Genomic DNA, 20,980 nt, shown 5'->3' on the forward strand with positions numbered 1-20,980 from the left:
TATACAAAAACAATTATGGTTAAAAATGTTCATGTTTTACTGTGACTTGTTGTAGGCTCCTAAGTGGACCATAAGGTTAAAAACCAAACCAAATGAAGAAGAAAAAAAAAATGTACATTAAAAATTAAATGAAAAATAAGTAACTCCGCCAGTGTCTCTTTTGGGTCACTTTTGCCGGTCCCAAGCCCGGATAAAGGAGGAGGTTTGGAATTGTGACATAAAACCAAGAATCAACAGAAGTTCATTTGTAGTTCTAAACATATTTATGGTGTTTTGTTACTCACTTTTTGTCTCTCCCACAACGGTATTCCTCTCTTCTACAGCGTCCATCACAATTACATGCACATGGCCAATTATGCAAATTAGGTGATGGCGTCATTTAGTGACTTCTAGCGACTTTTAGGACAGCCAATAGCTACTTTCCTTACTGAGTAGTTGGCAACACTGGGTGAGGGGAGTTCTTTACTAATTAGTGACCTTTTTCGCATAATTTCCGGTCACAACTTGTAGACTTGTTTACGTGCTGCTGTGCGGTTTGTTGCTAACCTTACTTTGCTACCTGCCAACTTTACGGTTTTTACTTTTTAATTACCGTTTTATATTTTTATTTTTTCCCTTGCTCAACTTTTTTCATTCAACTTTTTCAACCAGGACGCTTTATCTGGACGTGATTTGTCAGGACCTCCACCAGCCGACGCAAAGTAGTAACATTAACATTATGCCTTCTAATTGCAGTCATTGTACTCATAATATATAGGAGAACAATCGCCTTATGGCGAGGATAGCCCTGCTGCAAGCCCAGCTTCAGACAAAATCGTTAGGCAAGGGTAATTTAGGTGTAGGAAAGGATGAAACAGCGTCTGTGCCACCAATATGTAGTTAGTATAAATCCCCTGGCACAGTCCCCACTGCCGGACAATTTTCTCATGGTGTCTGGAAAGAAATGCTGTAGGAATGCTCAACTGGTATCGCTCATTCAACCGACAGAAACTTTCAACCTGTTCTCTCCATTAAGCAGCGAGTTAGAGTCCGTGTCTCTCTGGTCTCTCCTCCCGTTACTGGGTCTGAGACGCTGAAGCCTCCCACCATTAGTTCTGACAAATTGAAAACCCTAGTCATTGGCAACTCCATTATCCGCAGTATTAGACTTTAAATGAATCATCCAGCGATCATACACTGTTTTCCAGGGGGAGGGCTACCAACGTTAAAGCTAATCTGAAGATGGTGCAGGCTAAGGCTGAAACTGGCGAGTGTAAAGTATAGGGATATTGTTATCCACGTCGGCACCAAAAATGTTAGGATGAATTAGTCACCAAGAGCAACATAGCTTCAGCGTGTAAATCAGCTAGAAAGATGTTGGCATCGAGTAATTGTCTTTGGCCCCTTCCAGATAGGGGGAGTGATGAGCTCTACAGCAGAGTCTCACAACTCAATCGTTGGTTGAAAACTGTTTTCTGCACCTCGCAAAATATAGAATTTTTAGATTAACAGGACCAAGCCTGGCCTGCTGAGGAGTGACGGACTCCATCCTAGCTGGAGGGATGCTCTCATCTTGCGTAATACCCTAGATGCAGTCGCACCCCTAAAAACCAAAAACATTTGTCATAAGAAACTAGCTCCCTGGTATACAGAAAATACCTGAGCCCTGAAGCAAGCTTCCAGAAAATTGGAACGAAAATGGCGCTACACCAAGCAGGAACTCTTCCGACTTGCTTGGAAAGACAGTACCATGCAGTATCGAAGAGCCCTCACTGCTGCTCGATCATCCTATTTTTCCAACGTAATTGAGGAAGAAGGAGGAAGAAGAAGAATCCAACATTGATTACTGACACTCGCAAAGCTAACTAAAAAGAAGCATTCCCCAAGAGAGGATGGCTTTCACTTCAGCAGTGATAAATTCATGAACTTCTTTGAAGAAAAGATCATGATCATTAGATCATACAGGCTCCTCTTTAAATCTGTGTATTTCTCCAAAGCTCAATTGTCCTGAGTCTGTACAACACTGCCAGGACCTAGGGTCAAGAGACACTCAAGTTTTTTAATACTATATCTCTTGACACATTGATGAAAATAGTCATGATCTCTAAACCTTCAAGCTGCATACTGGACCCTATTCCAACTAAACTACTGAAAGAGCTGCTTCCTGTGCTTGGCCCTCCTATGTTGAACAAAATAAACGGCTCCCTATCCACCGGATGTGTACCAAACTCACTAAAAGTGGCAGTAATAAAGCCTCTCTTGAAAAAGCCGAACCTTGACCCAGAAAATATAAAAAACTATCGGCCTATATCAAAACTCCCATTTCCCTCAAAAAAAAATTGAAAAGCTGTTGCGCAGCAACTCACTGCCTTCCTGAAGACAAACAATGTATACAAAACGCTTCAGTCTGGTTTTAGACCCCATCATAGCACTGAGACTGCACTTGTGAAGGTGGTAAATGACCTTTTAATGGCGTCAGACCGAGGCTCTGCATCTTGCCTCGTGCTCCTAGACCTTAGTGCTGCTTTCGATACCATTGATCACCACATTCTTTTGGAGAGATTGGAAACCCAAATTGTTCTACACGGACAAGTTCTGGCCTGGTTTAGATCTTATCTGTCGGAAAGATATCAGTCTGTCTCTGTAGATGGTTTGTCCTCTGACAAATCAACTGTACATTTTGGTGTTCCTCAAGGCTCCGTTTTAGGACCACTATTGTTTTCACTATATATTTTACCTCTTGGTGATGTCATTCGGAAACGTAATGTTAACGTTCACTGCTATCGGATGACACACAGCTGTGCATTTCGATGAAACATGGTGAAGCCCCAAAATTGCCCTCCCTGGAAGCCTGTGTTTCAGATAAAAGAAAGTGGATGGCGGCAAATGTTTTATTCTTAAACTCGGATAAAACAGAGATGCTAGTTCTATGTCCCAAGAAACAAAGAGATCTACTGTTAAATCTGACAACGAATCTTGATGGTTGTACAGTCGTCTCAAATAAAACTGTGAAGGACCTTGGCGTTACTCTGGACCCTGATCTCTCTTTTGACGAACATATCAAGACTGTTTCAAGGACAGCTTTTTTCCATCTACGTAACATTGCAAAAATCAAACTTTCTGTCCAAAAATGATGCAGAAAAATGTATCCATGCTTTTTTCACTTCTAGGTTAGACTACTCTAATGCTCTACTTTCCGGTTATCCGGATAAAGCACTAAATAAACTTCAGTTAGTGCTAAACACGGCTGCTAGAATCTTGACTAGAACCAAAAAATGTGATCATATTACTCCAGTGCTAGCCTCTCTACACTGGCTTTCTGTTAAGGCTAGGGCTGATTTCAAGGTTTTACTGCTAACCTACAGAATATTACATGGGCTTGCTCCTACCTATCTTTCCGATTTGGTCCTGCCATACATACCTACACGTACGCTACGGTCACAAGACGCAGGCCTCCTTACTGTCCCTAGAATTTCTAAGCAAACAGCTGGAGGCAGGGCTTTCTCCGGTAAAGCTAAATTTTTTTGGAATGGTCTGCCTATCCATGTGAGAGACGCAGACTCTGTCTCGAATTCTAAGTCTTCATTGAAGACTCATCTCTTCAGTAGGTCCTATGATTGAGTGTAGTCTGGCCCAGGAGAGATACTCTGATTGATCCGCTATAAAAAGCCAACTGACGGCCTCCCGGGTGGCGCAGTGGTCTAGGGCACTGCATCACAGTGCTAGCTGTGCCACCAGAGACTCTGGGTTCGAGCCCAGGCTCTATCGCAGCCGGCCGCGACCAGGAGGTCCATGGGGAGACGCACAATTGGCCTAGTGTCGTCCAGATTAGGGAGGGTTTGGCCGGTAGGGATATCCTTGTCTTATCGCGCACTAGCGACTCCTGTGGCGGGCCGGGCGCAGTGCACGCTCACCAGGTCGCCAGGTGCACGGTGTTTCCTCCGACACACTGGCTTCCGGGTTGGATGCGCGCTGTGTTAAGAAGCAGTGCGGCTTGATTGGGTTGTGTTTCGGAGGACGATGGCTTTCGACCTTCGTCTCTCCCGAGCCCGTACGGGAGTTGTAGCGATGAGACAAGATAGTTACTACTAACAATTGGAAACCACGAAATTGGAGAGAAAAGGGGGTAAAATACAAAAAATACAAAATAAAAAGCCAACTGACATTTACTCCTGAGGTGCTGACCTGTTTCACCCCCTACAACCACTGTGATTATTATAATTTGACCCTGCTGGTCACCTATGAACATTTGAACATCTTGGCCATGTTCTGTTATAATCTCCAACCGCACAGCCAGAAGAGGACTGGCCACCCCTCGTAGCCTGGTTCCTCTCTAGGTTTCTTTCTAGGGAGTTTTTCCTAGCCACCGTGCTTCTTCACCTGCATTCCTTGCTGTTTGGGGTTTTAGGCTTGGTTTCTGTACAGCACTGTGACATCAGCTGATGTAAGAAGGGCTTTATAAATACATTTGATTGATTGAATTCACCAATCAAGTACAAGGGAGGAGCGAAAACCTGAAGACACCCTGTGGAATGAGTTTGACGCGTGACCTATACTAACTACTTGGAAGTACTTTACAGTTGGGTTAACGGTGTAACAACAAAACAAAGGTTTCAAACATTTCAAATGAAAGGAAGAGATTACAATCTCTGGGAATCGAGTCACAATAAGCAGCATCAATAACCATTACGTAAAAACATTACAACTACTTTATTTTTTGTATTATTCCATTGTAATTGGAGTGGATATTTTATCATTTAAATCTAAACTAGCCTTGGTACCATGAAACTGAGATAAACAGTATACAGTATATCAGGTACTCAGGCTACAATGTGTACATTAACAGAAAACACCTATGCCGGGCTCGTGTTATACAAATTCCAGTCACAGCACTTGCATCTCTCGTTGAAGATAAGGTTAGCTGCGCACTTCTGGAGGTAGGTGTGTCCACTGGCGCACTGGTAGAAGGCATTAAGGTCTTCCTTGTTACAGTACAGGCCGTCAGCTTTCCCCCCACAGAAGCCACTGCCAGGCAGAGGAGTGGAGGTGGTGGCGGGCACACTGCTGGTGGTAGTTCCTGGCAGGGGTGGCGGACGTGTTGTGGAAGGTAGGGGTGGCGGACGTGTTGTGGAAGGAAGGGGTGGCAAATCTATAAAACACAGTGTGTTATTGTCAAGCGTGGAATGATACAATGTCATTGTTATACCAACCAAACCTCTTATGAGACATACACCTCAGTGCTCTAGTAATGGCTGCGTACCTGAGGCCAGAAGATAACGCAGATGGCTGATCAGGGGATAGTTGCCCTGCCCACAGAATTGTCCAGCAAAGTCATCCAGATCCAGAGCCCAGATCATGGCCCCTCCAAACTTGTTGTCTTTTAGATAGCGTGCCTATAAAATGACCAAATATTTTATTTCCCGAAACCATATAGCCTTCTACCAATCACCATGTAATCAATAACAAAGATATTAGGGTTGAAATGAGCAATAGACATTCTACTGCTAGAATTTACAGCAATCAACTGAAAGGAGATTCCTTTTGGCAGTGTATTAAGTAATACGATACCGTACCTTTATTTCAAAGCTTTCTCGGTTGTCATATCCCACCCACTCATTTCCTTTGGTGGCAAAGGGAACCATCTGATCCTCAATCAACTCAACAGTTGCTCCATTCAGGAAAGTACAGATCTGGTGGAAAAGAAAAATAAACATGAGTATTCTTTACATAAAGAATACCTTTGTTTTGAATTGGCCCTGAGTACAGTATACTGAAAGTGTGCATTGATGTATTGTGTTAATCTATTTTTTACATCCTACAAGTGTTTCACAATCTCCTGGTTCCAAAACATATCATGTTAATTAACTCCACATTGGTAGAGTTGGGAGATCGCTCCACTAGAGAAAACTGTATTTGTAGTTTTGAACTTTGACCTCTCTCCCTGACCTCATAATAGGACCAGAAGCCGGCCTCGCGGGTATAGGGTCCAGCAGAGGCTGGTCCACTCGTTCTGGCTCCGACACCATTGTCTGCAGAGACAGTGCGGAATGTGCGCCCATAGGTGGCGAAACCCATCATCAGCTTCTCAACAGGTGTGCCCTGGTCCCTCCAGTACTTCATGGCAAAGTCCTTTGGAAAAGGAGTAAACATTCAACAACTATTTGACAAATAGTTAACGGTTTCTAAAATGGTTTCTAAATTATTTATGGTTTCAAAATAGTTTTAAAAATATTGTAAAGTTCAATATTTTTTACTCACAACGTTGAAATACTTGTGCTCTCCTTCCTCTGCATCTGAAGCACCGCGGTAAAGGGGACTGTTGTGGCGTGTGAATGGGTCCCAGGCTCCACCCATGTCATAGGACATCACATTGATTAAGTCCAAGTATCTGTTACACAGTCACACAAGGCCAAAGGTCACGAAATGTAACATGGAAAACACCAACTGGTAAATGATGAACCTTCACAATAATTATTACAATACCAATCACCTATGGTGAATGAAGGCCCTCTGTTTTAACCTTTGAACTCACTTTGCAACCTCTGCAATTTCATAACCGTTATCAATGTTTCCCTTCCCAGCAGCCACTGCAGCTGTGACCAGCAGCCTTGGTCTTCTGGTGTCAGCGGCTTCCTTCTCAAATGCCTTGAGCAACTCCTGGACCCCAGAACCAAATGAGAGTGTATTTTGTTAATGGTCTGAAATAATATTATGACGACATTGTGCTGGATCAGTTAAAGTTGAACATAATTATTATGGTGCCCCATTAAAACTGTTACTCAGGATCCAAATATAATGCTTTCCAGATGTTTGATTATTACTACTGTGGCTGTGAATGTCAAACTGACCCTGCACAGCAGTGTAAACCTTTTCTTGTCCTCTGGGGGGCTCCCTCGTGCTCCAGGGTACTCCCAGTCCAGGTCCAGGCCATCAAAGCCGTACATTCTCAGGAAACTGATGGATGACTGGATGAACTTCTGGCGATTGGCAGGTGTTGACACCATGATGGTGAACCTGAAAAGTTATTCAGTGTCAGTAATCGTAATACTTGTAATTGTTATTATTCATTGGAAAAGCATAATGACCAATAGATACTTAAGAACATGTTTATTTCTTTCAGTAAAATACATTGAAACATGTACAACTTAATCATGGCTATATGACAACAATACTCACTGGCTGGACCCAAAGTTCCATCCACCAACTGCCAACAGGGTCTTCAGTGCAGGATTTCTTTCCAAGACAAGAAAGATTCATCAACACATCCAATTTCAATGCATTTAAAGAGAAATGTGAATATGTAATAATGATTGTAAATGCACAAAGTGCTGATGGAGAACATAAGACATCATATAGCTCAGCAGCTAAACCTCACTGCTTCTTCAGCCCATTGAAGGACTGGTAGAGAACATCATCGTTCCACTCGTAGGTGACTAGCTCGTTGTTGTGGTTGATCATTGAGAAGGCATAGATCAGATGAGTGCAGAGGTTGGGGTCCACATTGGCCGGCAGATATTTCCCAGTGCCTGGTCTGTACTGGGACCAGTTGGTGAAGTAGCACACTAGTTTGGTTGATGACACTGTTGAGGATTTAAAATACTAGTATCAGGCTCCCATCAGAACAAAGTGATAGACAGAGACGTTGACAGTGACTTTGTCTAGGATTGTATCAATGTTGTATGCTATGTACTGAGCACTGTTATTCAATAGTAAGTTATTTATTTTCTCCCTATGAATGTTACTTAACGATATCCTATTTGTGGTAGCTACAGTACAATTAAGTTTGGATAGACATCAAGAGTAATGCTGTAAGAACTACAAAACTTACCCATTTGAAGACACATCAAAATGGACAGTCCTGAAACAGAAATGAAACATTTGTTCATTAGACTAATCAAACAAGCTTATTTGCTTGCAGTTAACAAAGTACCCTACATGACCAAAAGTATGTGGACACATGCTTGTCGAACATCTCATTCCAAAATCATGGGCATTAATATGAAGTTATTCCCCACTTTTCTGCTATAACAGCCTACACTCTTCTGGGAAGGCTTTCCACTAGATGTTGGAACATTGCTGTGTGGACTTGCTTCCATTCAGCCAAAAGAGTATTAGTGAGGTCGGGCAATAATGTTGTGCAATTAGGCCTGGCTCGCAGTCGGCTTTACAATTCATCCCAAAGGTGTTCGATGGGGTTGAGATCAGGCTTCTATGCAAGCCAGTCAAGGTCTTCCACACCGATCTCAACAAACCATTTCTGTATGGACCTCGCTTTGTAACAAGTACTTATTGGTGTCAGGGAAAATGTGTGGAGTAGAAAGTACATTATTTTCTTCAGGAATGTTGTGGAGTAAAAGTAAAAGTTGTCAAAAATATAAATAGTTAAGTACAGATAACCCATAAAACGACTTAAATAGTGCTTTAAAGTATTTTTACTTAAGTACTTTACACCACTGAAAAAGTATAAAAATATTCCATTGCCAGAATTTGACTTACCAACGAGAAGTGTTAGTTGGGCCATGATGAGTTTCTAGTTACACGGCCTCTCCTTACAAAACCGAAGAGGCACCTGGAAAAAATAAGCATTTTCATTTAATAGAACAAACCATGGTGGTTAGAATGTTGTGTGTGGCTAAGGTTGTCCGAGTGCGTCTGCACTGTCCAGCTTCAAGTTGAATGTGTTGCAATTATTGTACCTAAAAGTTTGTAACTGATGGTCGGGTGATAGTAAAACTATAATGCAATAATAATGTTAATAAAAACATATAGCCCAAGTCCTACCTGGTCCTCAGTGAGACACTGGATCGGTGTCTGAAAGACAAAACAGCTCACCTTTTATACCGTTCTGATACGCCTGGGCCAAAGGCTACATACCTGTATCAGGAAGTGGCAACCTGGGGGAGATTGTTTGCTCTTGATTGGGATTAATCAGTGTCATCGTTTATGCTAGTTTCATTTAAGGATATAACCTGTCTGAATTGTACGAGAGATAGACCTATCTTTATGGTCAGATAAACAACCATGGATGATTGATATTGAGGGTGAAATAAACCATCTCTATCCTCTGCATTAGCAATGTGGAATTGGAACATTCAGTCGGCAAATACATTTCAATCTTCTTTAACTAGTTAAGAGGTTTTAGTTTGAATATAAATATTCCACAAACTGGACCTATTGTAGTAGTTATCTTTCATTCACACATAATAGCTTCTGTAGGCCTTTCTCTTGGATATCTTTGATGTGAAGTTCACGCCATAAACAAAGAAAACAAAAAAGTACAGAAAAGGCTCAAAATCTTAGAACAAACATTATGCAAGCTCCAGGCCATAGCACGAGAGACACGACAAGATAAACTGTCATAAAAATGCTAGTATTGATTGGTTTTAAGATAAGATTACCTTTGCTTCTTTTGTTGAAACTGGGGAGGTTGGTCCTTGGTTTTACTATTTGAGGTCACATAACACAGAACAATACAGCCAATGCATCAGGGGGAGAATACTGTAGGTTCTGAGTAGTTTGTTAATGGGAGCAAGAGCTCAAGCTGCCTGGTGATTCAGGGCTGTAACAGAAGCCTTATCTCAGCCATAAAGAATAGAGTTTTCACTGGGTTTTCATTCCCTTTAATATCCCGGCACTTGTAAATGTCTCTAATCTTTATGTAACAATTTGTTTATTTAGTTCATAGAGGTCTGATTATGTTGTCATGGCATCATAAGTGTTGCTACATGAATAAAGTGCTTGTAGTCTATTTAATATAGCCCAATCACTCCGGAGATTAGAAAAGGCCAGCAACATGGCTTACGTTTACATTTTATTTATTCAAGTCTATACTGAAAAACGCAACATGTAAAGTGTTGGTCCCATGTTTCATGTGCTGAAATAAAAGATCCCAGGATGTTTCCATATGTACAAAAAGCTTACTTCTCTAACATGATGTGGGGGCCTGGCTCCCCAGTGGGTGGGCCTGGTACCCCTGCCCAGTCATGTGGAATCCATAGATTAGGGCCTAATTTATTTATTTCAATTGACTGATTTCCCTATTTGAACACATTACTCTGTAAAACCGTTGAAATTGTTGCAAGATGATTTATATTTTTGTTCAGTATAGTAGCAAATTTGCCATACATGTTTCCATACATGAAGCGGACTGACCATCCAGGTTGATCATGTGTGAATGATTGTGAGTGATCTTGAATGTCAGTCAGCTTCCTGTCTCTAAAGGTCAGCAAACAGTCACACACAATAGACTCCATACACAGAAGACTCCACAGACAGTAAGATTAGAGAAATGTACAAGTGCCGGGATATTAAAGAGAATGAAAACCCAGTGAAAACTCTATTCTTTATGGCTGAGATAAGGCTTCTGTTACAGCCCTGAATCACCGGGCAGCTTGAGCTCTTGCTCCCATTAACAAACTACTCAGAACCTACAGTATTCTCCCCCTCCCTGGATTAAAACACTGTTCTAATGTGCTCTGTTATCAGGCTGTCAGGATTTAAACATTTCACATTAACTACACCTAGGAGCTTAATTAGAAAGGACAGAAGATTTTTTTTGATTGTTGTACCATAATGATATCACACTGTCATAGTCATAATAATATTCCGACCATGAAAGTTACTGTAATGACAGGTAATGCTTAAAGTCAGCAGCACATGTCCATCATAGTTAAGTGTGTAAAGTACAGTATCATAATTTTCTCAATTAAATGGTGCACACAGCATACTGTAATGAACCTCCCAGTCAGGGATTATTGAGTTGCAATGTTGCCAGTAACATGAGCATGTCTGGAGACTAGAGTCAATCCATTAGAGGACCATAAGTACAAAGTACATCTCTATCGGCTAATATTGCAAAAAAATCACAAGGTACATTAATGATTAGCAAAAGAGACAGAAATGACTGGATGCCATAAGAATGCACATTGTAGTTCTAGTAAGCAAAACATCATTCTTATTTTGCTTGTCATGCTAGTGTACAAAGTGCAAACATTAGCCTTCTTCATAGAATTTAAAACCCATATTCTATAAACCATAGGTCAACATATAACAATTATACAATAAAGGTGCACAAGGGGAAATAAGGTATGTACAGTGTGGTCCCAGAGACATCGATTAGGGGGGTGTTTAGGTCTGTGTTTTAGACATTTTAAAGGCTAAAGATGAAATCTGCCAATCTCTGAAGAACGTTGAAGCAGCCCACAGTCCTGAAAGGTATGTATACAATGCCAATTACATCAGCTAAGATTCACAGGTCAATGTTGAGACAAAGCAACAGACAAACTAGTCAAGGGTACAGTGCCCTGAAGATGGTACTATGATTTACTGCCATCAGGTAGAGATAAAGAGCTCAAATCTACTTAGCAATCCTACCAGGCCTAAACCAGTGATTTAGCAAAGAATCATTCATTAAGGTTTTTCTACCCTTGTCATCATACAAATAGTTCCTCTACCAGGTGTCACTGCTTTTATCAACATGATAAACGTATCAGTGTGTTCCTCGATCCAGTCAATATCTCTCCCTTAATAGAAATATTACACACCCACATCAACATGTATGCACGTACGCACACACTTCCACACCCACTTGAAAATTATATACTTTTCACCACGTCATAAATACCATAGGCTGTAACCTTAATTTTCTTGTTAAAATGCTGTACCAACCCAGTGTTAATGCAGAGCATGAGAATAGAGGAACACTATCAGGCTCCAACCACAGCATCTTGTGTGCCTGGAATTAAGAAAAGGTGGTGGATTTGCTTGGGAACACCTGTGTCCCCCAGTTAGTGGGCATTCCGGACTCAGTCAGTCTCGTGTACAACTGTTTATAGAGGCGCTAGTTGAGTATTGCACCCATTCAGTGGCAATTTTAGTATGTAAATCTTGGTGGGGCAAACTCCCCCATTTTTTTTAGATGCATGCCAGCAAAGCCACAACACAACACTAAACAGTACATTAATTGGACTATAACGGTGCCCACAAACTGTTAGGGCCTACATAAAGCTGTCCCAACAGCAGTCCCAACAACTTACCACTGTTAAACCTGGCTATCAGGGGAGCCTTGTTTGGCAGCGAAACAGTTTATTCAGGCTCCTTTACGTCCTTTTAAAAAAGATAGCTGACATGTCTGACTTGCTTAAACAAATGTGGTTTCTATTGACAATTGAGATGTACAAAATATAGCATAAAGGGACGACGAGCGTATAAGAGGTCATCCGTAATTAAGACATTAATGAGCGAGCTAGACGGACATAGTCAATATAACTATTTGTTCAGCACTTTTGAAATGTACAGCGACATAATTCAGAACATGGACTGTCCTTACATTATTCTCCCTGTACACCAAGTCAGAACCATGGGATAAATTAAGGGGGCATATAAGCAGACAATGGAAGCTCTTACACTTCTCTAAAACAGGCTACATGTGCACCAACAAGTCAGAAGAGTAGGCTAAATTATTAGGGAAAATGCGACTAAATTATTAGGGTGAGGCACACGGGCTACTAACACCTTACTACACAACATACACTTAGTATTGCTTTCGTAGCTACAGTATACAGTGCATTTGGGAAGTTTTCAGACCCCTTGACTTTTTCCACATTTTGTTACATTACAGCCTTATTATAAAGTGGATTAAATAAAATAAAATCCTCATTAATCTATACACAATACCCCATACTGACAAAGTGAAAACTGTTTTTTGAAATTGTAGCAAATTTATAAAAATAAGAAAATGACAGAAATACCTTATTTACCCAAGTATACAGACCCTTTGCTGTGAGACTCGAAATTGAGCTCAGGTGCATCCTGTTTCCATTGATCATCCTTGAAATGTTTCTACAACTTGATTTATTTCCACCTGTGGTAAATTAAATTGATTCGACATGATTTGGAAGGGCACACACCTGTCTACATAAGAGCAAAAACCAAGCATTGAGGTTGAAAGAATTTTCCATAGAGCTCCAAGACAGGATTGTATCAGGCACAGATCTGGGGGAAGGGTATGCAAAACATTTCTGCCTCATTGAAGGTCCCCAAGAACACAGATGCCTCCATCAAGTTTGGAACCACCAAGACTTTTCCTAGAGCTTGCTGCCTGGCCAAACGAAGCAATCGGGGGAGAAGGGCCTTGGTCAGTTAAGTGATCAAGAACCTGATGGTCAATCTGACAGAGCTCCAGAGTTCCTCTGTGGAGATGGGAGACCTTCCAGCAGGACAACCATCTCTGCAGCACTCCACCAATCAGGTCTTTATGGTATAGTGGCCAGACGGAAGCCACTCCTCAGTAAAAGGCACATGACAGCTCGCTTGGAGTTTGCAAACTCCTTTGGGCTGTCATTTGCCTTTTACTGAGGATTGGTTTCCGTCTGGCCACTCTACCATAAAGGCCTGATTGGTGAAGTGCTGCAGAGATGGTTGTCCTTCTGGAAGGTCTCCCATCTCCACAGAGGAACTCTGGAGCTCTGTCAGATTGACCATATATTTCTTTTAAATATACATTTGCAATAGTTTTAACTGTTTCTTGCTTTTTATTTATGGGGTATTATGTGTAGATTGATGAGGGAAAAATATATTTAATACATTTTAGAATGAGACTGGAATGTAACAAAATGTAGAAAAAGTCAAGGGGTCTGAATTCTTTCTGAATGCATTGTACATATCTTTCTGGCATATTACATAATGTATGCAGCAACATACAATACATTTCTGGACTAACCTTGTGTTGTGGTCACTTGAACAGGAAGGTGGTGTGGTCCTTCGTGGGCAAATTTTGTCATCAAAATCTGGCATTCTGTGAATTTATGGTCGAATGATGACAACAAGGTCGAATGATGATGTTACTGATCTTTAGGTTGGAGCTCTAGAAAGAGGCCGAGTTCCACACTTCGAAATCCGGGGTGCATGAACGCTGAAAACGCATTTTCCCAGAATGAGTTATTTTTTTATCAGAGTTTCCAGTTGTCTTGAACTCACTAAAGTCTGAAATTTCCCAGTTCCGAGTTTCCAGTTGTTTTTAAAGCGGCAGAAGTCATGCTGGATTGACTGCATGACCAATGCTGAATGTTTATCCTTTTAAGCTTGGAAAAGAGACCCTTAAACCCAGACTTAGACCACACATCCACTCCACTGAATAGCAGGTTAGTGATGGATTTGCAATGCTTGCAGTTAGCCACTGATTTCTTCCAAACCATTGTTTAATTAGTGATTTCCAACTTGTGTAATGTTTATGGCCGATGAGCACTGATACCTTTTATCTATAATTTTGCTTCATATGACAAGGATTGAAAATTATTTGCCAGTAGATTGTAGACTTGATTGATGACTACTAGCTAAGATTTTGAAAGTATGATTTTGACATGAGTCCAATCAAGGCTACTGTAGATATAACATGAATTGATGTCATTTTAACTGTGGCCAATGACCTTGAGTCTTCTTGGATGGCCACTTCTAATGTAACTCTATGGCAGCACACAGGGGGCTTGAATTTGAGCTCTCCATGTAGATTTTGCTGTGATTGGCTTAGAATACTGAGCCAATCATGGCGCAACTAGAGAACATTATCAACCCCTAAGCTTCGTATTTTCTGCTGGATGCCCCACCACAGAAAGCACTGAGCTAGGCTGAAACACCTGCTTTTTGGAGCTGCCTTACTCAAGATAGCAAAAAAGAGACCATGTTTGTATGCAGCTTTATTAACTACAGTTGTTTTTTTATTTGACTTGGTTTGCAAACTAATGTGACACGTATTAATGCCAAAATAACATGCAAAACAGGCTCTGCCCCACCTGCCCTGAATGACAGGTCACCACAGCACACATTGTAAGTCCTGTTTCCTTATGCAAATGAGTAGATGGTGCTCATGGGGGAGAGGGTCTCCTGGCTCCTACTCTCCCTAAATTCTGGGTCTCTGTCATCCCTCTCCTTGTGTCCAGTGTCCTCGTTGAACTCAATCTCCCGTCCATCACCGTACTCCACCAGACTGTCGTCACTCTGTTAATTTCATCATGGTGTCGACTGTCATCTGACCCCTCCTGACTTTAGTCTCATCCTCCCTGGAAGAAAAGTGAAAATATTAGAGGCTGTGTTATGGCTCCCAGCTTTCACCATACAGTTCTAGACATTAAAAACAGACTGTCTGGTTGTAATACTTACCGTTGGGCAGAGTAGGGAATGGTGGTGACACAGCTTATCCTGAAATGTTCAAAATTATTGTTTCTAATTTGTGTTGAGAGCTACATTTTTGAAGAACATTTATGAATTATCAATGCTTTTAGGATATTTTAATCAAGTCACTTAAACCCTTAACTTGTTTCAAAAGCGATAGCATGTTGAAATGCAGACTACCTAAACATTTATTTTAGTTCCAATTTATTGGTTATAAATACAAAATACAAGTAAAATAATACAGTAGAAATGGTGTACATGGTGTAGACTTGTGTTAGTGTTCATATTATCATACCTTTCCAGAGACCTTGAGTAGTCCAAAGGAAAAATGTGGAAACAGATGGGTGTTATCAGGAAAAATACATTGTTCTGAAATAATGACAACACTGGATGGTACAATATTGTTAGGAAATTGAATGATTTGTTTCACTGTTGAGTATTATTACCACACCATATTACAGTATGGATGGGTCTTTCTATAAATTAGGGTACCAGTGTGCAATTCCTGCAGAGTACAACTGTTTGGAGCTGTTACAGAGACATCCATTATTTTAATGTGGATAAATGAAGATATAAGGGGGAACATAGATGCATTCTATATAATTCATGATTTGAATCAAAACGAATGTTTAAAAACGAATGTTTAAACCCTTTTTTTGTGTTGGCAAAAATCGTTTGACATAACAATACCTTTCTTTCCTTACATTTATGATACAGTTTGTATCATGTACTAAGCATTTAACAATTGAATTACACATTGACCTTGATCCTGTGAAATTCCTGGACATTGTTTATTTTTTTTGTATGGAGATCTCAGAAGTGTACTGTAACCTCTTAAAATTTCATATTCATATATGTTAAGGTGTGAAAACAGTTTTCATCGGCACATATTCAAAATAACGTATGTGATTGCAAAATCCAATGTTTCATACAGAAAGGGGTCAATAACATACGCACTATACACAAACATGGATTTAGTACTGTAGATATGTGGTAGTGGTGGAGTAGGGGCCTGAGGGCACACAGTGTGTTGTGAAATCTGTGACTGTATTGTATAAACGGCCTTAATTCTGCTGGACCCCAGGAATAGTAGCTGCTGCCTTGGCAGCAGCTAATGGGGATCCATAATAACTACAAATACAAACTTTAATATAAATGGTTGTTCGTCATACTGTCATTAAGGTTCTTCAATAAGTACTCATCTTAGTTTGATGTCCGTTTGATGTCTAGCTGTTTAGTTACATGGGGACATTATCACGCAACATCAGCTGATTCATGAATTTTCTGAATGACTGTCAAATGATAAGAGCTTGTGTGAAACTGCACGTGACTTAACAGCCAAAGTGCGGGAATTAACTGTAGGATTGACAGAACATTTGATGTCTATGTTGTTAGCCTACTTCGTGGACAACATTAAATCAAGATTCCTGAGGTAAGATTACGGTCCATGTATGTTTTGATAGTTTGTTTTCCTAGGTAATACAGAGAAAACGGATACAATTGCATGTAAAAAAAAAATGATATTTTGATGTTCAAATGTGTGTGGGGTTAAATATGAAATGCTGGGTCAAATGCAGAGCCAACACTTCATGTCCGAAGAGGTCACCCGTCTAACTCCATTCTATTCATTTATTTATTAATAGCTGCCCATACCGTGCCACAGTGCCAAGATAAAGAATTCTTGATTTCTGCATAAGATTTAGTGTGTATCGACTTATGAACTACTGTTACTGTAAATGGTTAGCTGACTGATATATCCTAGCTACCTAGCTAACCATTGGTAATCTTAAATGATGCAAAACAACCAAAACAGTACCTATTGCTAGACTAGAGATATGCCCTAGCTATAGTTAGTCAATGGTTGCACATCTAACTAGCTGAAATGAAGCAAGCGTGTGAATAGTAGGCATGTAAATATATTCTTTCACTGTTTACAGCAGGTCTCTAGCTACCCGGACCTGTCTGATCAGCCTGATAGGGTGCCGTGGGTGTGTCCAGCCTGTGTGTATAGCAATGGAATTAAAAATCCAACCAATGCCCCAAGTGTCGTGCTGTAGATCCACCACTCACCCAAAGGGTTGTGGCGTCCTGTCCAGAAACTAGCCCTAGCCTCTAGCCCTAGACACTTGTGGAGATCTGAGAAGATTGGACAGGTGTACCCAATACCGTCAAAATTCTTCCAAGCCTATCAGAGGGTAAGGTGGTGCTCTCACCATGTCTCCATCCATCCCTCTCAGATCTCCACATGTGTCTAGACTCTGGGCAGTAGGGGCTAGGGGTTATTTCTGGATAGGCCATGGGTATTATGGTAGCTCAGTCAGTCTGGCACTATCAAAAAAATGTAATAACTGTCAAATGCTTGCTTCCTCTATCCTTGGGAGAATCTCAATTACATTTCCTTGATTTGTTGCATCCTCTCTCCTCATCTTCTCAAAACCCATTGGACAAGAACGTCAGAGTTCCCTCCTCTCTCACCTTCTTATCTAATGGGTTTTAAGGAGGCGGGGAGAGAGGACATGAGGAATGAAGGAAATGCAATCGAGATTCTCCCTGTTTCCTCCAATGTACTTTCAAGGAGAGGCAAGGAGTGGAGGAAACAAGGGCAGAGGAAGCAAGAACGTGATGTCTAGTTTTCACCCACACCCACTGTCTTGTACAGATAACCTTGTGGAGGGACACAATATTCCCTAACCCCTAACCTTATCCCAAAAACCTAACCCTAAACCTAACCCTAGCTCCTAACCCGAACCCTTTACGTAATTCTAACCCTGACACTAATTCTAACCTTAACCTTAGACCCCTTAGAAATAGCATTTGACCTCTTGGGGACTAACGAGGTCAAATTTTTGTTTGTTTAAACACACACACAGCTTAAAAATTGTAATGATTTCACCAATCATTTGTATGATTATTGGTTATTATTATTGTCAATGATTTTGCTGACAAAACAGATATTACATTATTGTTAAAAAAATATAGAAATGCTGTTTATCTTAATTTTCTGGAATGTTTAGCATGGCTTTAAATGATAGAGAAGTTGACTAAAGCACAAACAGACTTGGCTACTAGGCATGACAAAGAAACATGCAGTGTCCATGTTTCATGTGACATTTGGAATGACATGTAGATGTTTTATTGTTGCTAGGAGTTATGGTCTCATTGTGTCCATCTAGACTCTTATTCCTGTAATTATACATGTGAAGGTGCAAGAAAATCATGTTTAAATGTATATCAAACTATTTCGAAATGTTGACCCTGATGTCACACATTTGCCCATTTATTTATAGAAAGACCCAAATATATTTTCATATGACTGTAGATTGCTGTTCATGTGGAAGGTTTTAGATACCATAGTTGGCTTGAAGGGAAACTGACATGATCAGCACTACCTCACAAAATTATTATACATGATGTACGTGATTGACTTTGACCTACACAAATATTGATACTTATCTCAACTCAAGGTTCTCAGTTGATTTTCAGCCAGTTCTTTTATATTGCCTACCGATAGTCAAATGATCCCTCCTGATCGTTATCATCCACTGGCTCCAATGTCACTTCTTTCTTGTCCCGTACTGAAAATAAAAAGCTCTGTCTTGTTACTCTGACCAAATATAATATAAGCACTGCATACTTAGGGTAAATATATCCTATCCATTAGCTAATTTAGCACAATCGTGGGATTAGAAGCTTTAGGCTAGTGAATGAACTATAGTATTAGGTCTGTTGGATCTTTCGCTCCATCTAAGAATGTTAGTCCTCTAATGGAGAAGTCTTGTGGACTACAGTATTGCTACAGCACCTGGGTATTTCCCCCCTCGGCTCCTCTTGATAAAGCAGACGACCAGCAGGATGAGCACGAAGAGGGCTGCAGCACACATCACACCAATGACCCAGCCCTGAGTGGAGAGGTCCACCTGCTCCCTTGCATTAGCTGTATGTAAACACACACAAACACACGTTTAATTGTCATGATAAAATCTGTAGGTGTGTGGATGTTTAATGGCTTGTAATTGTGTGTTGTGGTTGACCTGTGGTGTTTTACCTTCAGTTGTATAATGGGGTGATTCCTCTGTGTACCACTCTCCTACCCCAATTCTAGTCTGTGCTGCTATGGTGAATCTATAGCGGGTGTAGCGATCATATCGGCGCACAGCAAAACTGGTGGTGTTTGCGGGAAATTCCTCAACACGCAGTTCCTCCTCCCGGGTTGTGTTCACTGTGGAGGGAGAGCACACCAGGGAGCCAAGATAACTTGATTTAGAGACCCGTTTTACCTACTGTACCCACTTTGTTCACCTGACTGACAATGAGTAAAGTCTTCCTACCTGTCTGATATTTCAGTATGTATCCGGTGATGATGCCATTGGGCTCTGCAGGAGTGTCCCAGTCCACCCAGATAGTGTCCAAATGTCTCTGCTGGATTCTGAAGAATCTTGGAACAGAGGGTGCTAGAGACAAATACAATTACATTTCATTTTATTTGTCACATGCTTTCTAAACAGGTGTAGACTAACAGTGAAATGCTTACTTAAAGGCCCTTCATAACAATGCAGAGAGAAAAAAAGAGAAATAATAAAAAACATTACACAAGGAAGAAACACACAATGAGTAACAATAAGTCAATTTGCAGGGGTACAGACTAAATTTGCAGGGGTACAGGGTAATTGAGGAAGATACTGTGTGTTCATACAGTGTATTCAGAAAGTATTCAGACACCTTGACTTTCTCCACATTTTGTTATGTTACAGCTTTATTCTAAAATTGATTAAATTGTTTTTTTTCCCCCCGTCAATCTACACACAATACCCTATAATGACAGAGCAAAAACAGGTTTTTAGAATTTAGGGAAATTTAAATATAGTATAATTATAAGTATTCAGATCCTTTACTCAGTACTTTATTGAAGCACCTTTGGCAGTGTTTACAGCCTCGAGTCTTCTTGGGTATGACGCTACAAGCTTGGCACACCTGTATTTGGGGAGTTTCTCCCATTCTTCTCTGCAGATTCTCTCAAGCTCTGTCTGGATTGGATGGGGAGCGTCGCTGCACAGCCATTTTCAGGTCTCTCCAGAGATGTTCGATCGGGTTCAAGTCCGGGCTCTGGCTGGGCCACTCAAGGACATTCAGAGACTGGTCCTGAAGCCACTCATGCATTGTCTTGACTGTGTGCTTAGGATCATTGTCCTGTTGGAAGGTAACCTTTGCCCCAGTCTGAGGTCCTGAGCGCTCTGGAGCAGGTTTTCATCATGGATCTCTCTGTACTTTGCTCCGTTCATCTTTCCCTCGATCCTGACTTGTCTCACAGTCCCTGCTGCTGAAAAACATCCCCACAGCATGATGGTGCAAGTTTCCTCCAGATGTGATGCTTGGCATTCAGGCCAAATAGTTCAATCTTGGTTTCATCAGACCAAAGAATCTTGTTTCTCATGGTCTGAGAGTCCTTTGGGCTGTCATTTGCCTTTTACTGAGGATTGGTTTCCGTCTGGCCACTCCACCATAAAGGCCTGATTGGTGGAGTGCTGCAGAGATGGTTGTCCTTCTGGAAGGTCCACCCATTTCCACAGAGGAACTCTGGAGCACTGTTTGAGTGGCCATTGGATTCTTGGTCACCTCCCTAACCAAGACCCTTCTCCCCCGATTGATCAGTTTGGCCGGGCGGCCATCCCTAGGAAGAATCTTGGTGGTCCAAACTTCTTCCATTTCAGAATGATGGCCACTGTCTTCTTGGGAACCTCCAATGCTGCATACAGTTTTTGGTACCCTTCCTCATATCTGTGCCTCGGAGCTTTACAATTCCTTCGACCTCAACGATTGTAAAGGATTAATTGCA

General features: G+C 41.1%; 1 protein-coding gene and 1 pseudogene across 2 annotated transcripts; both read right to left on the reverse strand.

Moving 5' to 3' along the window:
* Positions 1 to 4,665: 4,665 nt before the first annotated feature.
* On the reverse strand, positions 4,666 to 8,824 carry LOC118939549 (acidic mammalian chitinase-like). 2 transcript variants are annotated; one of them, XM_036947102.1, is made up of 12 exons: positions 8,761 to 8,824; positions 8,476 to 8,548; positions 7,808 to 7,837; positions 7,355 to 7,559; positions 7,156 to 7,212; positions 6,828 to 6,993; positions 6,512 to 6,636; positions 6,238 to 6,367; positions 5,926 to 6,108; positions 5,553 to 5,669; positions 5,240 to 5,372; positions 4,666 to 5,128 (listed from the first exon to the last, which is right to left on the reverse strand). In XM_036947102.1, exons 2-12 carry the CDS (start codon positions 8,498 to 8,500, stop codon positions 4,833 to 4,835), a joined length of 1,467 nt encoding a protein of 488 aa, XP_036802997.1. In that variant the 5' UTR covers positions 8,501 to 8,548; positions 8,761 to 8,824; the 3' UTR covers positions 4,666 to 4,832. The 2 variants fall into 2 exon arrangements, with proteins under 2 accessions (XP_036802997.1, XP_036802996.1); XM_036947101.1 differs by lacking the exons at positions 8,476 to 8,548; positions 8,761 to 8,824 and having other exon boundaries at positions 7,808 to 7,880.
* Positions 8,825 to 14,796: 5,972 nt separating this feature from the next.
* The window catches only part of LOC118939550, a 32,941-nt pseudogene continuing 26,757 nt past the window's right edge, over positions 14,797 to 20,980 (reverse strand).

The sequence above is a fragment of the Oncorhynchus mykiss genome, chromosome 16 (assembly GCF_013265735.2).
Source record: "Oncorhynchus mykiss isolate Arlee chromosome 16, USDA_OmykA_1.1, whole genome shotgun sequence".
NCBI classification, from domain to species: domain Eukaryota; kingdom Metazoa; phylum Chordata; class Actinopteri; order Salmoniformes; family Salmonidae; genus Oncorhynchus; species Oncorhynchus mykiss.

Bases quoted from the DNA above. Each gene is read 5' to 3' on its own strand.
- LOC118939549 (XM_036947101.1), bottom strand. From the start codon at position 7,865: ATGAACAAATGTTTCATTTCTGTTTCAGGACTGTCCATTTTGATGTGT. The intron at 6,994-7,155 runs GTGAGTATTGTT...ATAACTTTTCAG, and splicing joins TGGAACTTTGGGTCCAGCCA to GTTCACCATCATGGTGTCAA. The intron at 5,129-5,239 runs GTACGCAGCCAT...TGTGTTTTATAG, and splicing joins GCGTTATCTTCTGGCCTCAG to ATTTGCCACCCCTTCCTTCC.